This window comes from Sphaerodactylus townsendi, linkage group LG07 (assembly GCF_021028975.2).
Source record: "Sphaerodactylus townsendi isolate TG3544 linkage group LG07, MPM_Stown_v2.3, whole genome shotgun sequence".
NCBI classification, from domain to species: Eukaryota; Metazoa; Chordata; class Lepidosauria; order Squamata; family Sphaerodactylidae; genus Sphaerodactylus; species Sphaerodactylus townsendi.
Genome location: NC_059431.1, coordinates 118,333,022 through 118,350,416, shown reverse-complemented (window position 1 = coordinate 118,350,416; position 17,395 = coordinate 118,333,022). Strand labels below are relative to the sequence as shown.

At 46.2% G+C, this 17,395-nt stretch overlaps 1 protein-coding gene across 1 annotated transcript in view; it reads right to left on the bottom strand.

The window, feature by feature from the left end:
* POLR3A (RNA polymerase III subunit A) overlaps positions 1 to 17,395 on the bottom strand; it is a 59,132-nt gene that overhangs the window by 38,345 nt on the left and 3,392 nt on the right. Inside the window, 11 exon segments of the mRNA XM_048503955.1 lie at positions 1,122 to 1,249; positions 2,747 to 2,816; positions 4,854 to 4,994; positions 6,203 to 6,344; positions 7,879 to 7,982; positions 10,658 to 10,794; positions 10,968 to 11,130; positions 11,612 to 11,851; positions 13,363 to 13,517; positions 14,861 to 15,032; positions 16,206 to 16,343. Coding sequence (XP_048359912.1) covers positions 1,122 to 1,249; positions 2,747 to 2,816; positions 4,854 to 4,994; positions 6,203 to 6,344; positions 7,879 to 7,982; positions 10,658 to 10,794; positions 10,968 to 11,130; positions 11,612 to 11,851; positions 13,363 to 13,517; positions 14,861 to 15,032; positions 16,206 to 16,343 — 1,590 coding nt within the window.

Here is a 17,395-nt window from a genome sequence, read left to right as displayed (position 1 = left end):
GCAGGATGTCTGCAGTGGGGGATGGGATGACAGCAGGTCTGTAAGTAATTTAGTCCGAAATGGTACACTGAGTCAGAGCTTTCTTGCCCTGATCACAGACTCTTATAATAACTGTGGGCAGAAGAGGTGGACAAGAGGGGCTTTCTTCCATCCCCCCCCCCCCCAAATCTACAAGTTACAGCAATTTTGGCTTCCGCTGAGGAAACTTCAGAAACCAGTATCACAGCAAGCATGAATCAGGACTCAGTTTCTCCCATGTAGCACCCTGTTTCAACCTCTGGGCTGGATCTTGTGGATCTGTTCCGCTAGCAGCAGCGGCACATCCCAGCGGCAGAAGGCTCTTTCCCAACTGATCACCTGGATCCAACAGCAGGGGCCCTTAACTTTTTTTGAGCCTGCAGGCACCTCTGGAAATCTGACACAGTGTGGTGGGAGCAGTCACAAAATGGCTGCCACAGCGACAGCCACACGGTGAAGACTCTTGTGCTGTTGTGGCAGCTGCCGCCAAAGCAGCGTGTTTTTTTTAATCTGCAGTCTTGCTGTAGAAAAGCCCCACTTGCTAAAAACACTTGGTGGGCATCAGTAAAGATGACAGCGGATGCCCAGGCAATCACAAGCACCATATTGGGGAACCTCTGATGTATGGGACCAGGAGCACTTGGACCAGCCATTCTCAACCAGGGTTCCCTGGTACCATGGGGTGCCGTGAGCATGTCCCAGGGGTACCGCGGCAACACTACCGCTCCCCCCCCCCATTTTTGTGGTGTCTCCCACCGGCGCCAGCAAGGACATGGAGCTGCCCCATGGGGCAGGGCCTGCCACAAGGTCAGCAGCCACCCCCACCCCCAGTGCTACCCTTCACCCTGGGAGGGGAAGGTGGGGGTGTGGCAAGCAGGGGCAATGGGAGGGGAAGGTGGAGGGTGACCTACCAGCCAGATGACCTATCGAGGTACAAGCCCTGATATATCTTCCTGTTTAGGGAATTTGCAGCCCGCCCTTATATATTTCCTCTCTTGCCTTGTCTCAGAGCTTATCTCCACTCAGCTCCACTCTATAGTGGAGGAGGATCTTCCCCCAAAAGCCCAAAACCTAGTGGCTAAACTCAAGCCCTGGTGAAATACCTTGAGAATTGCCGGAGGTGGAAGGTGGACTTTGATTTTTTCATCCTTGCCAACCAGAATGGAAGCAATGATCTGGCAAGTTTTAGCGCGGTCAAAAAAAGTGTCTTTTAGAGTGAGGAGATAGGCACCTAGAGCAGTGCAGGACACAAGACTTCAGTTATCACAGAGGACCTTGCAGTAACAATTTTTAAAGCAACAGCGACGTACAAAATACTCATGTAAAGAAAATAGTAATGGTCGTTGTGGGCTTTCCAGGCTGTGTGGCTGTGGTCTGGTAGCCCGGAAAATCCGCAACCACCAGTTGAATCTGGCCGTGAAAGCCTTCAACAATACAAAATAGCAATGGTTTTGTCTTATGTCTGAAGTTAAAGTCACTGTAACTGTCAAGAGCGTTATAAAATCCATGTAGGGCGAGGTTTAGAAAGCCCACTGAACAAGCAAATTACGATGGTATGCCAAGTTTTTGGCACATGAATTGAACTATTTGCACAATGAGGCTGGAACTATGGCCATATCAAAGCTGGTGATTCTTCAGAACTTGGGTGAAGGAACAATGTCGATGGGTCAGCAAGCCACCTGGACCAAAAACTAGTGCATTTGTGGGTCCATGGTCTTCTATACCAATGATACCATGTACAATCCTTCTCCTAAGACAGGGGTTCCCCGCATTTTTGTGTCTGTGAGCATTCTTGGAATTCTGACGCATAGCTGTGGGCTATGCGTCACAAAATGACTGTCATAGGAGGCTGAGCCAATCACAAAATGCTGCCACAGGAGGCTGAGCCAATCACACAATGTCAGGAAGCAAGGGTTTCTGCAACTGTAATAGTACCTCTTCAACATTTCAGGCAGGAGCTCCGCTTGATAGGGTGCCTTTTAATATGCACAACCAATCAGAAACCCTGTTGGGCAAAATCCCACCTAACCCTGTCTAAAACTTTCTAACACTTTCTAGAAGTAGTTGGTGGGCATCAGGAAAGGTGACTGCAGATTTATTTATTTATTTGTTAGTTAGTTTGTTTATTTGCTGCCCTCCCCCGCAGGGCTCAGGGCGGCGTACAACATAACATAAAACTGTACATAACAATATTTTAAAACTTATTACAATACAGTGGGTTTAAATAAAACCAGAAAAACGTCAGATGGCGTCCCCGGACATCCCCAGACGCCCGCCACCAAGCCCCGTCCCCTGCTTCCATGCAGGCCAGCTCAGGATCCGGGCTGCAGGGAGGCGGGGTGGGGGCAAGGCTCAGTAGCGGGCAGCCTCAGCACCCACCTGGGCCACCTGTCACTGCCAAGCCCCACCCCAGCCTCCGTGCAGGCCGGCTTTTGCCCTCCCCAGGTACTGCCAGCCTGCACAGAGGCCAGGAGGGCGGGGCTCGACCTGCACGGAGGCTGAAGGGCAGGGCTTGGCGGCAGGCAGCCCCGCCCCCAAGCCCTGCCCTCCATGCAGGCAGCAGGGCGGGACTTGGCGCCCCCGGGCCACGCCCCAAGTGTGTGGGGGGCGCCTGGAGAAGGGGTTGACTCCAGGCACCAGTTTCCCCTGATACACCTCTGTCAGGATCCCTCTGAATGGGAACTGCAAGGTTTTAACCTAAGGAACTACTAAAAGGACAGCTACTGACCTGTCAGGAAATCCTGAATCGCGGCAATGAGGGGCTCTCCATTTCTCGGCGTTACCAAGTTTGCCTTAGTCTGGATACCACGGAAGTTGGGGAGGGCAGTGAAAAGGGAGATGTTTGAAACACACTCATTAACGAAAGAAACCGACAGTCCGTTATTTGTGGTTAAGTACTTAATTTTGCACCACAGAGTATCCCTGTAAGAACTGCTTCATACAGAATTTTTAAAATTTCAGTTGATCTGGATATTACAAACAAGAAAAACCCAGAAACATAAAAGTTCAGTTGGGCTAAAAACCAAAGCAAAGATTTCTGCAAATGTTGTTTATAGATACAAGTTGGCCAGTGGGATATGATCAAATCTCAGAGGTTACTGCTGTGCATTTAAGTTAGCCTTAATACTACAGGGGAATCCCCTGAGAAAGCAGACCAAGAGGAATTGAGAGTACCATTAAAGGGTTCTATCTGGGACCAGAACATAAATATGCAAATTAAAGGAAAGCATTTGAATCCACAAACACAATCTGGAATAATTTTTAAAGGTCTTCTTATTTCTCTCTTTCAACAATCATATTTTACAATGAAAAACACACACCACCCCCTCCCCATTGAAATAGCTGGCAGTCTTACACTCTTTATTATTAGAACAGATTAAAAATATTGTCCTAACAAGAAATGGCGGAAAACATGAACATGTGTCTTCCCTATAAGAACATAAGAACAAGCCAGCTGGATCAGACCAGAGTCCATCTAGTCCAGCTCTCTGCTACTTGCAGTGGCCCACCAGGTGCCATTTGGAGCTCACATGCAGGATGTGAAAGCAATGGCCTTCTGCGGCTGCTGCTCCCGAGCACCTGGTCTGCTAAGGAATTTGCAATCTGAGATCAAGGAGGATCAAGATTGGTAGCCATAAATCGACTTCTCCTCCATAAATCTGTCCAAGCCCCTTTTAAAGCTATCCAGGTTAGTGGCCATCACCACCTCATGTGGCAGCATATTCCAAACACCAATAACACATTGTGTGAAGAAGTGTTTCCTTTTAGTAGTCCTAATTCTTCCCCCCAGCATTTTCAGTGTATGCCCCCTGGTTCTAGTATTGTAAGAAAGAGAGAAAAATTTCTCTCTGTCAACATTTTCTACCCCATGCATAATTTTATAGACTTCAATCATATCCCCCCTCAGACGTCTCCTCTCCAAACGAAAGAGTCCCAAACGCTGCAGCCTCTCCTCATAAGGAAGGTGCTCCAATCCTTCAATCATCCTCGTTGCCCTTCTCTGCACTTTTTCTATCTCTTCGATATCCTTTTTGAGATGTGGCGACCAGAACTGAACACAGTACTCCAAGTGGGGTCGCACCAGTGCTTTATATAAGGGCATGACAATCTTTGCAGTTTTATTATCAATTCCTTCCCTAATTATCCCCAGCATAGAGTTTGCCTTTTTCACAGCTGCCATGCATTGAGTTGACATTCCCATGGAACTATCAACTAAGACGCCCAAATCCCTTTCCTGGTCTGTGACTGATAGCACTGACCCCTGTAGCGTGTATGTGAAGTTTGGATTTTTTGCCCCTAGGTGCATCACTTTCCATTTTGCTACATTGAACTGCATTTGCCATTTCTATCCAACATCCCCATTCACACATATGAAACATGTATACAGAAGTCACACGAAATGCATGAGCTGCCAAGAACATGAGCCCAGGTGTATGCACACAGAGAATCTGGAAACTTATGATATACAAATGCAGATGTGTGGCTTGGTTAACCTCCTGCCACCTTCCAAAATTTGCATTTCTAAACCTGGATGAAACTCCAAAATCCCAAATTTGGGGGGAGGGTCAGGAGGGAGACTTCACTCCCTTTATAGCTTTTTTTTTTACTTTCCCTTCATAACTTTTCTCCAGTTCCGATGTAGCCTCCCATCCCTTACACAAAAGTTTAAGGTGGAAGCACACAGAAAGATGGCAACACACCACCGACCCAGTTTTGTGTTGCCATGCATCATCTTTGCAGTGGAAGCAACAAAGCACACGCCACACATACACACACACACACACACACACCAGGCCCCTCCAATTCACTGAGCAGTGGAAACATGTTTAGCTTACTCCCATCAGAACAAGGGCTTCTGCTTTGGCCTCCTCTGTCTGAGGAAGATGAAGGTTCATCTCGTCACCGTCAAAATCAGCATTGTACGGAGTACAGACACACTCATTAAATCGGAAAGTCCGGTGAGGTTTTACTCGAGCCTAAATCAGATCAAGAACACGAATAGAACCATCAGCAACAGCAGCAACGGAATCAAGGACTTCAGAGAAATTCAGATGGTAGGGATGAAATTCTGAATGCTTTCCTAGGTGAAGAATTCCTGTAACTAGCATACCCCGCTGCAGGCCTAGTCTTCCACAGGCAGGGAAGCTAGTTAGTTGTTGTTTTCAGCAACAGGCATTAAAAAAAAGTTTGGTCTCTCCCACACACCCCAGTATGAAATGGAACAGTCCATTCTACCACTTCCATTCTATGACATGCTGTGACAGACTGCTGGTTAAGGGTACTGCAGCTGTTTATAAAAGGCCGGAGGGTGGGTGTTCGTGAGGAGAGAAAGAAAAAGAGAGAGAAGGGAAGCAGCTCTCAGAACTGAGAAAGAGAGCTCTGCTTCTCAAGAGGCTGGACAGCTGGTTTTTGGTGAAGGGGCAGGAAAGGCTAGGCCCATGGTGGCGAACCTTTGGCACTCCAGATGTTATTTATTTATTTATTTATTTCTTGGATTTTTGTATCGCCCCATCCCCGAAGGGCTCTGGGCGATGTACAACATATAAAAACACTGTAAGACAGTTAAAACCTTGCTAGGCAAAGGTATGGTTGAGTGCACCCGCAATACAATGCACTCAACCACACCTTTGCATAGCAAGTTCCACCCAAACAGTTAATGATTGGTTCCCCACCCTGGGACATGGACAATATACCACACTAAACTTTCCCTTCTCACTTAGACACAGTGAGAAACAGACTTTTCTCTGTGATACACCTCTGAAGATGCCAGCCACAGATGCAAACGAAACGTTAGGAACAAAATCCACCAGACCACGGCCACACAGCCCGGAAAACCCTCCAGAACCAGTTGAATCCGGCCGTGAAAGCCTTCGACAATACACAGATGAGGTTAATTAGACTGGTTGGAGTCCACAGCAAACATAACACAAAGGAGAAGCAGCCGAATCCGTGGAACGGAGACCCAAATTATGGTAGATGGATGGTGGAGGGCACTATTGCTCAGAAGATATAAAAATCTAGAAGAAGCTGGACAAGAAGCAGAAGTCCCATCCGAAGTATATCATGGGTCTCCATCAGTTACTAGTTTTCACTTCCTCTTCCAAGACTTGCACAGATAACCGAAACCCCCTGCTGAACATTCAACCTCAAGGGACCACAAACGACAGACACTCCCCACACTCACAATATGAGCCATGATGCTCAGCTTGTGCAAAGAGGGCTGCCGATTGAAGAGGACGATGTCCCCGTCTATGAGATGCCTCTCGACAACATCCCCGTACTTCAGCTCTTGAGCCATCTTCTCCCGGTTTCCATATCTCAAATACCTGCAGAGAGGAGAAAACAGAGAATATATTGTCGAAGGCTTTCACGGACGGATTCACTAGGGTGTTGTGGGTTTTCCGGGTTGTATGGACATGTTCCAGTAGCATTTTCTCCTGACTTTTCAACTGCATCTGTGGCTGGCATACGGCCAAACAGCCCGGAAACCCCACAACACCTCAGTGATTCTCTGAAGTTGCCAGCCACAGATGGAGGCGAAACATCAGGAGAAAATGCTACTGGAACACAGCCATACAACCCGGAAAACCCACAACACCCCACAAACAGAGAATGCTTGTGTGTGGAGGGGGCGGGGGGAGGTATGTGAATGTCAGCAGTGATTTCCCCACTTTCAATGAACAAACTGCAAAGGCAATTCTGAGGGCCATCTGGGCATCATCAGAGATTTTCTGACAGTACGTCACTTGAGAGGATAACCATATTGGACTGCAACACAGGAGCTAGAGCAGGGGTGGGCAATTATTTTTTCCATGGGGCTGCATAAGAAACAGAAAATATTGTGGAGGGTCATTAAAGTAGTTCTCGCAGCTTCCGCCAAGGCAACCGCTTCGCGGTTAAAGGTTTCAAGCCCTCAGGCGAGTGGCTTTTGAAGCCCGCAGAAGCCGGCCAGCCAAGACAGCCCGGCTTCGCGAGTCAAAGCATCTCTATTCTGTGGGCAGGGGCCAGTCAGGGTCATCTGGCTGTATAATGCCCAGGTCTGAGCTAGAGTCAAGCCCCGTGGCACTTCAGAGACCGATAATTTTGGGGGTACAGGCTTTAGAGAGTCAAAGCTCATTCAAAGCTGCACATGATGACAGCTGGGGTGGGTTTTCTGAAGTTTTGCACATCTCTGGGACAAATGTCCAAGAAGGGAACTCAGTCCCCAAACCCTGTGCCACTCCATCAAGGGACGCAAAGTGTGCGTTAGCATCACAGCAATGAAACTGGGACCAAGACAGATTCCCCAACAGTTTTTAAATACGTTCAGAACAAGAACCAAGAGGGCATCAGGCTCAGCATCTCCTCTAACCCAGTGATGGTGAACCTTTTTGAGACCGAGTGCCCAAATTGCAACCCCACTTATTTATCACAAAGTGCCAACCTGGCAATTTAACCTGAATGCTGAGGTTTTAGTTTAGAAAAAACCGGTTGGCTCCCTCTTCCTCCGTTCCACCCACTCAAGCAGAGGCCAGCCTGCTCTCGCCTCCAGCAAGTCCTGTGCACACCGCTCTGTACCTCTCTAGCCTCTCTGCCTCCTCTGCACCCTCCCCCCTCGGGCAGCAGCCACCCAGAGCACAGGCACCAGGCCCACGAGCTGAGTCCTTCCTGCTCACTGCGATGTGTGCACGTCGTGCTCAGTGACCCAGGCCAGCCCAGATGTATGTGTGTGTGCGGGGGTGGGTGGGTGATTTTCCGCCCCCCACATGACGAACTCTGTGTGCGAGTGCCCACAGACAGGGCTCCGAGTGTCACCTCTGGCACCCGTGCCATAGGTTCGCCATCACTGCTCTAACCAGAATAGGCCATGACAGATCCTACCTTTTCATCGGGGTGTGCCTCTGCTGGATGAAGTTGGCTCCAGGATGAAGTTCTGGACCATTCTGAACCAGCTTCCTCATCAGATCAATGTTAGCTTTGTTCACCTGATCAGAAGGTGGAAGAAACAAAAAGCACTTTCAGTTCTGTAGCTCACTCATTGCACAAGACTGCCCTAGAGATTGTGGTCCTTAGATGCATAAAATCCAGGGGCTCTATCCTATGCTAAATGGCAGAATGATCACATGGTAATTGATCAAGAGTTGGTCAGAATAGTTTTTTTTTTTATTTTTAAGGTTTACTTGTGAATTCTTGCCCTTTACAATATTTATTCTCCAGGTAGACAATGAAGATTTTTTTTTTAAATGTAACAAATTGTATATTATTTTTGTGTATGTATATATATATATATATATATGTATGTGTATGTATGTTTATATATATACAGACTGTAAGATGGTTAAGGTTAGAATGTTTCTTCTTTGAGTTTAGAGATATGTAAATCTAGCTGGAAGCCCTTCCTTCATCTTTCTTTCTTTCTTTCTTTCTTTCTTTCTTTCTTTCTTTCTTTCTTTCTTTCTTTCTTTCTTTCTTTTCTCTTGGGATCTCTTGCTTAATTGCTTATAAATGATTGTATTATGAATTGTATGATAATAAACTACCAATAAATTTTAAATCATTTTTTTAAAATATTTTTTTTAAAAATCCCAGGTAGCTAATGAAGAGAGCCAGCGTGGTATAATGGTTGAGAGCAGCGGTCTTTAATCTGGAGAACTGAGTTCAGTTCCTCCACCTGAAGCCTGCTGGGTAACCTTGGGCCAGTCACAGTCCTCTCAGAACTCTCCACCCACCCAGCAGCAGGCAATGGCAAATCACCTCGACCCTTGACCTTGCGACGACGCGACGCACGCGACTTGACGACGCGACGCGACGCGACGACTTGCGATCGCACTTGCGACGCGACGCGACTTTTACACAGCCAATGAAGACTGAAAATCATGACCATGCAGACAAGGGATTTCACTCAGCCCGCTGGCTGCCAATTCTCAGCTTGCCAACAGGAGGAGGGTTGGGGTAAAATGGGTATAAGCTAGAGTGAGCATAATACACTGATTTATGAATAAATCTAAGAAACTGAACACAGTTAAGCCGAACACCCATTGACAGGTCAGCTTTATAAATAAGAGAATTCACCCCTCTCTGTCGGAATAATACCGGAACAGGGGCACATAGCCAAATATTTTGAATTATTAACTGAACCCCAACAGAGATGGATTATCACAAGGGCCAGATCCTATACCTTCCCATCGGCCATTACAAAGGGTCGTTACTTATCCATCCCTCTCCAAGAACGGGTTTGTCCACACTGTAAAAATCAAGTGGAGACTCTTGCTCACTTTATTCTTGACTGTCCGAGATAGGTGAGCATTAGGAATTTCTCTCCCAGGCTGGACCCTAGACAAATCTGAAAGTGACTGTTCTGTTGTGGAGCTTCTGTTAAACAACACAGATGTCATGCTCTTGGAAAAAGTAGCAAAATTTATTTTACAAGTGACAGAACTTTCTAAGTAATGTATACTGCTATATACAGTCTTCCTGTCTGCGTTTTGAATGAACTCCTGATTTGTATTTCAAAAATGTCTGGCAACGCTCTAGAACCTATTTTAAATGTCAAATAAAGGTTGTTGTTGCAATAAGAGAATTCCATTGAAAAATGCAACAAAGTGGAAAACGTTTTAGAAGGAGCACAACAAAACATGCAAACGCTTTGCTTCAAGCTGCCCATTATGCAATACGGAATTCCACAAGCGTGGGCATTTTCAAATGATGTTACCATCCCTAGGGACAGCAAACCACGAGAGCATCTCCTCCAAGGACATACAGCTTAAACCAGGAGCCAGAACGTTAAGTTGGCTTTGGGATTTCCCTCATATAATGAGTCAGATAAGGAGCAGCAGTGGCGTAGGAGGTTAAGAGCTCGTGTATCTAATCTGGAGGAACCGGGTTTGATTCCCAGCTCTGCCGCTTGAGCTGTGGAGGCTTATCTGGGGAATTCAGATTAGCCTGTACACTCCCACACACGCCAGCTGGGTGACCTTGGGCTAGTCACAGCTTCTCGGAGCTCTCTCAGCCCCACCCACCTCACAGGGTGTTTGTTGTGAGGGGGGAAGGGCAAGGAGATTGTCAGCCCCTTTGAGTCTCCTGCAGGAGAGGAAGGGGGGGGGATATAAATCCAAACTCCTGCTCCTGCTCTCTTCACAAAAAGACTATGTCGGACGTTACCACATTAAAAGAGGTTCCGGGAGACAGCACATCACCTGAACAGGCTCAGTAAGCTGCTGCAACTGAGCCACAAGGGAGAGGACTGGTTGTTTTCTCCAGTATGACCTCCAACCTCATCAATTGGACCTTTACAGCCCTGCATGGCTTGGGAGTGGGGTCTCTGAAGGACTGCTTTTTCCCATATGCTACTACCTAGGATCTGAGACCACAAGGAGAGGCCCTCCTCCTGACTGTCCAACCAATCAAAGACACTCATTTAGCGGGTACACAAGAGAGGACCATTTGTCCCATAATGGCAGCCCCGCCATTATGGGACAACCACCCCAGAGTCCCTCACTCTCAATCTTCAGGAGGCAGTTGAGGATGGCTCTGTTTATTGCAGCATTTGATTAAAGTGGTCCTAAACTGTGGTTTTAAATGTTGCGCTTTATGTGTTTTCACATCCTTCTCAGCCCCTCAAGAAAGGACAGCTAATACATGCTTAAAACAATGATATAACCTTCTCAGGAAATGTTAGTATTTTGGCAACGTGAATAGGTACAGCCACTTCATCTATTCGCAAGTTGGGGTCGGGTGAAATCACTGTTCTGCCTGAGAAATCCACACGCTTTCCGGATAAGTTTCCTCTGAACCGACCTTAAAAAGGAAAAAGAGTTCATTGAAGACAGCCAACTGAAAACCGGCCGATATTTCAATCAGCCTCCCTAAAAGCAGCAGATTACAGTTCTCCTCAGTAATATAATACATAAAATAAACAGCTTGTCATGTGTGAACACCAAAGAAGGCAGAGATTGTGCTGAAACACTCACCCTGCTTTCCTTTCAGCCTTTGGACGAAGCCTCTCGTCCACTTCTTGGGTGCCATGTTGAGAGGAATGCCGGAGAGTTCGCTATTAATATAGAGAGCACACTGGAGCTGCAGGAAATCCCAATCCTCCATTATCATCTGGGTTTTGGCTCCTGAAATCCTATGCTGGCCAAAACAATTAGCAAGTCAAAGGATGAATCAACCAGTGAAAATGCACATTCTGAGAAAAGACTGTTCATCAGAAGCAAAATGCTGAAAATCAGACGGGAACCTGTCAAAACTCTTTTACAAGGCTCTAAGTGGCAAAACCCCGTGCTTTGCACTACCACTAACAATCTAGTAACAACATAAAGACGCTAACCTATATTTCTACATAATTTAATAACCTAATTCATAATATTTCAACATAACTTAATAGAAATAGTTCTAAGTTCCACTTGCATCAAGACTGTTTCCCCCTTCAACCTAGGACTACAGAGAAATACAGACCAGCAGATATAAAGCAGGTCTGATCTCTGATGTCCACTTCATATTGTAATGCCTGTTGCCATTTCTTTACAAATTCTTGTCATGAATCCCATACAGAGGATACATTTCAATTTTTTACATTTTTTTTACAAAATTGTTTCCCAACAGAGTTGCTGACCTTTTTGATCACATCATTGAGGAAAATGATTTCCGTCAGCTTCATTGTTAAGTCGTCCTCGTTGGTGCCCGATTTTAAGTCGCTCACCACAGAGGGCCTAATGCACAGCGGGGGAACCAACAGCCGGGTCAGGATCAAGTCAGAAGGCTTGCCTGATTCTGGATTCATCAAAAGCAGTGGGATGTCTTCAGCAGGTATCCTCTTGAAGAGATTCAGCACCGCCAAGGGATTCAAATTCTCCTACAAAATAAAAAGGTTACAATTATTACTTTATCACAGGAGATGGACCTCAATCCAGGATGCTCCCTCCTCCTTCAAGTCCAGGAGTGGCCAACCTAAGGAGCCTTAGATGTTCATGAACTGCAATTCCCATCAGCCCCTGCCAGCATAGCCATGTTGGCAGGGGCTGATGGGAATTGTAGTTCATGAACATCTGGAGCACCATAGGTTGGCCACCCCTGTTCTAGTCTCTCTGCAGCAACATGTTATCCCAGCACTGCACAGATTTTTTTGGAGATTAATGTTTAAAATCACAGTGTCAGGAGGCTTAATACACCCGGGCGCCACAGAATGAATTCATCGAAATGCACAAAAACAACATTTTGTAAGGGGTGCTGTGTGGTTTCCGGGCTGTATGGCCGTGTTTTAGTAGCATTTCCTCCTGACTTTTCACCTGCATCTGAAGATGCCAGCCACAGATGCAGGCGAAATGTCAGGAGAAAATGCTGCTAGAACACGGCCATACAGCCTGGAAACCACACAGCACCCCATTCTCTCCTGACGTTCCGCCTGCATCTGTGGCTAGCATCTTCAGAGGATCAGGTGAAAAGTCAGGAGAGAATGCTGCTAGAACACGGCCATACAGTCCAGAAACCACACAGCACCCCAGTGATTCCAGCTGTGAAAGACTTGACAATACACTGAACATTTTGTATACTGCATGCAACTTCTGCCTTCTTCAAAACATAAAAAAATGTTCCTCTGGGCACTTTCACACACCCTGGATAATGTACTTTCAATGTACTTTGCAACTGGATTTTTGCCCACATTCTTAAACAGTGTCCCCAATTTGCTCTACTCAACCCAGTCCAATTTAAGGGTTCAGAACTCTTCCAGCTGCCGACAACAGCAATCATACAGTAAAATCAGGACTTCTGAATATATTTTTCAAGGTCTTTCCCCCTTCCCAGTGAAAAGAACCACACCCAGCATTTTTACTGACATCACCACCTCCAACATCTCCTGCAAGCGACTCCGCTCAGTGATTCAAAGACTCAGTGCCAATCACCTTCAAGTTGAGCTCTTCCATGATCTTCCCCAGTCCCACAACCAAAGATCTCTTCAGTAGGAATGCTGGGGCTTTTCCATTGAAGTCACATATGCAGCTGCTGGGATATAGCAGGTCTAAACCCCTGATGGCTTAGGAACCGCCTTTCGTATCTTCTGGGCAAGGAGCAGGCAGTCTTTTATTGGTCTGACAGCTCTGCATGGCAAAGCACAGTGGCCTTCTAGAAAACTCAACTGCTTCTGGGCGTAGAACCCGCTCGGACAGAACCAATCTAACAAACAGAAATCCTTGTTTCGAAACAACAGGTGTCAAACTCACGGCCCTCCAGATGGTATGGACTACAGTTCCCATCAGATGGGAACTGTAGTCCATAACATCTGGAGGGCCGCGAGTTTGACCCCTATGTCTAAACAGAGAGAAAAAAAACTGAATTGATACAAGATTGTTTGGGTTACTCCTTCACCTGGGCTTTTGACAGCAAGGATTCAATTTCTTTATTATGTTCTATGGCCGTGTCGAAAGACTGTATGAAGGTAGACACAATGGGATCCACTATCTTCTTTGTGGTCTTGTATTTCTCATGGATTATCTTTAGCAAGCCACACTTCTTTACTGTACCTACAGAAAAAGAGAAGTTTGCAGATAAAACCCAGGAGATTCCGAGATCTTGCTTCACTCATCAGTCACAAAAAAGACAGATTGCAACATAACACATGAAATGGCAGTGATGAAAAGCCGACTAAATTTTGGCTCACTCCAGATTGTAAGCCCCTTTGAGATTCCTTGCAGGACAGAAAGGGGGGGGGGGTTATACATCCAAACTCCTCTTCTTCTGTTTTTTCCAGAGCTAAGCACAGATCACTCAATTCTGTTCATCAGACCATTCCACTCCAGGATCAGGTAACTGCAACTTCTATTGCTCCTCCACATCTATATTCCTTATCTATTTCAGATCTATCCCCTCACAACTGTCTATATCCTAAGGCTGGGTATGTGTTCTGCTGAGTGCCCACATTTTTATCCCTTAATAAACATTGTTAAACTTTGATCCACTCTCCTGCATGTTTCTGTATAAAAGCTGACTCTTGTATAAATAGGCATTCAAGACCCCATGTTGCCCTGCCTTGTGCAACACAAAGAGGCGGCTCCAGTTAATTTCCCCACCCTAAAAGGGAGAGACTTCCCACCACTTCAGGTAACAACAGAAACATACAGCTGGAAGAGTCATCTAGCTCAACCCCCTGTGTAACACTGGAAATTCACAACTATGCCCAGAGGAAGGGAAGGGAGGAAGGAAAGAAGGAAAGAAGGAAAGAAGGAAAGAAGGAAAGAAGGAAAGAAGGAAAGAAAGGAAGAAAGGAAGGAAGAAAGAAAGAAAGAAAGAAAGAAAGAAAGAAAGAAAGAAAGAAGGAAGAAGGAAGGAAGGAAGGAAGGAAGGAAGGAAGGAAGGAAGGAAGGAAGGAAGGAAGGAAGGAAGGAAGGAAGGAAGGAAGGAAGGAAGGAAGGAAGGAAGGAAGGAAGGAAGGAAGGAAGGAAGGAAGGAAGGAAGGAGAGAAAGAAAGAAAGAAAGAAAGAAAGAAAGAAAGAAAGAAAGAAAGAAAGAAAGAAAGAAAGAAAGAAAGAAAGAAAGAAAGAAAGAAAGAAAGAAAGAAAGAAAGAAAGAAAGAAAGAAAGAAAGAAAGAAAGAAAGAAAGAAAGAAAGAAAGAAAGTCCCCACCGGCAATTTGCAAGAATGAGGAGGTATCCAAATTGAGCCGGTGGTGCATTAGCCACAGCAGACATGATGCAGCACAGACAACACAGGGGCTGCAGCTCGCTGGTCTAAACCAGCTGCCATGCTGGCAGGGGCTGATGGGAATTGTAGTGCATGAGCATCTGGAGAGCCACAGTTTGCAGACCCCTGGCCTAAACGGTTCTGGCTTTGAAGAAGGCGGGGTCTCACGGAACAGAACCAGGCTCACCATTGAAGGACCCACAGCCAGGGCAGGTATTCTTTTTCCGGCACTTCTCCGAGATCTTTTTCTTCAGGCCCCGCTTCTGGAGGTAAGTCAAGCCGGGCCTCTTCAGATAATCTAAAAACTGTTTCCGTTCTTCGGCAGCCAGCATGATACGGCAACAAGTCTTGCAAATCATCTCGAATGGGGGAACAAAACAAACATTTTAATAAAGAGTTTTTTCTCCCTACCATTATAGCAAATAAACAAACAAATTAAAAGTTGTCAACTAATAGACCTGACTGCAAAATTTCTCCTGCAGGAACTCAAGAAAAACAGAAGGGAAAATGATCTGTTTTTTGTCTTGTTTTTTAAAACTCTTTATTCTATTGTCTCTCTGTATGCCTAATAATGGTTGATGTACTGTAACTAATAGACCTTGAAATACTGGCTGTTGTGGGTTTACCAACCCCACAACAGCCGGCTGATTCCGGCCATGAAAGCCTTCGACCGTATAGACCTTGAAATACGTCATAAATTTTTCGTCATGGAAAGACACTATGCAACTCAAGGAAAAACAGCTTCAAAAAAATTCCTGTCTCCCAACCACCTCCCAATCAATTAAATGCATGAACCCTAAGAAAATAAGTACATGTCAATGACAACGCACTGCCAAAAAACCCCAAGAGAGACTGAGGAAGTTTGTTTCAGAGGGTGCCTCCTTAACTAACAGTGCAATCCTAAGCACAGCTACTCCAATGTAAACCTACTGCAATGAATAGTTTTAGACTGGAGTAAGTCTCATCACAATTGAACTCAGTTCATAACTCAGTTCAAGACTTCAATACAACTCTGCTCTGCTCAAAAACCACAGTAGTCAAGCAGCCACCTGTTGGCTACCCCACCATTTAGGGCTGGCCGTCTGGTGCTCTGCGGCTTCCACTCCATGGAATGGGCTTCTTGAAGGGGTGAGGACTACTTCAGAAGGCATTGGAAAGCCTGTCTGTCTGCGAGGCCTTTGAGGAGTTTGAATGGCAGGTGTATTTTAAGGCGGGGGGCAGGGGAAAGATTTGGGGGGTTGCTATTTCAGCTCAATTTCAAATGTTTAACTATTATTGTAAAGTGCCTAGATTGCAGGGGTTTGCAACCTGCGGCTCTCCAGATATTCATGGACTACAAATCTCATCAGCCCCTGCCAGCATGGCCCATTGGCTGATGGGAATTGTAGTCCATGAACATCTGGAGAGCCGCAGGTTGCAGACCCTTGGCCTAGAACCATGAAGACTTAAAGTTTTAATCAATAATCCCAAAAACATGACAGACCTCCACCCCTCCCTAGGGGGAGAACCTTGAGATTAAACCACGGTTTTACCTGTAAAATACTTATCACAGCTTTGAAGTACCCCACGTGGAAACAAGGTAACTGCAGATCAATGTAGCCATAATGCCCCAAACACTCCGCCAGGTTCTTTCCGCAGGTTTCGCACGGACGATCTTTTTCACTTGTGCCCTGGAGGATGGAGTTGCATTAGCAGTGGCCCAAAAGGTGAACATTTGGCACCTATACATCAGTAAGACAACGGAGAAGTATCATGCACGAACAACGCATGTGCTCAATCTGCACGGTCCCTTTAAAATACTGGCTCTCCTGGAAGTTCATGAATACATAGGTGCTTTTAAAACATAGCAACAAACCTCCTATGAGATCTGTAGCAAGATTACATTATTAGCCCAAACAAGCTCTTTGGCATTAAGTTGTCTGAGCCAGTTTGATGGCCCAGAAGAAAAAAACACAACTGTTGGTCCAACTAGTTTGCTGGTCTCCAGTAGGTTTTGCTGGTCATGGCAATTTTAAAATGAAGATGTTGAAGTTTGAACCTGGTAATCTCTGTAGACAGACGCTTCTTGTGCCACTGCCTTACAGGCATTCTCTACACCAAATCTGTCCATGAGCTAGCTGCCCAGTCAATTTGTGGAACTGATTTGTTATGGAAAGATTTATTTGGTTGAGCCCAAGACTGAAAACAAAATCTGGCGGTTATAGCTGATAGTTCAAATAAAATGATGACTCAGTATGTGATAGTGGTGAAAAATGTAAACTCTCCGATAGGGATAATGAGGGAAGTGACTGAGAATAAAGCCGCAAAATATTGTAATCAGTGGTGGGATCCAACATTTTTAGTAACAGGTTCCCATGGTGGTGGGATTCAAACTGTGGCGTAGCGCCAATGGGGCTGGGCGGGGCACAACGGGGGCGTGGCCAGGCATTCCAGGGGCGGGGCATTCCTGGGCGGGGCTGTGGCAAGGACGCAGCCGCTGCACCGGTCCTTGGGCGGGAAACGAATGCACGCAGGCACAGGCTGCCACGCACGCCAGTGCACCTCCTGCTAGACTGCTTCAAGGTCTGCGCGCTACTGCTGAGAGGAGGGGCATAACTAAGGCAAAAATCACGTGGCAAAATCACCCATTAGTAACCCCCTCTCGGCACACACAAATAATTAGTAACCAACTCTTGGGAACCTGTGAGAACCTGCTGGATCCCACCTCTGAATGTAATGCCCT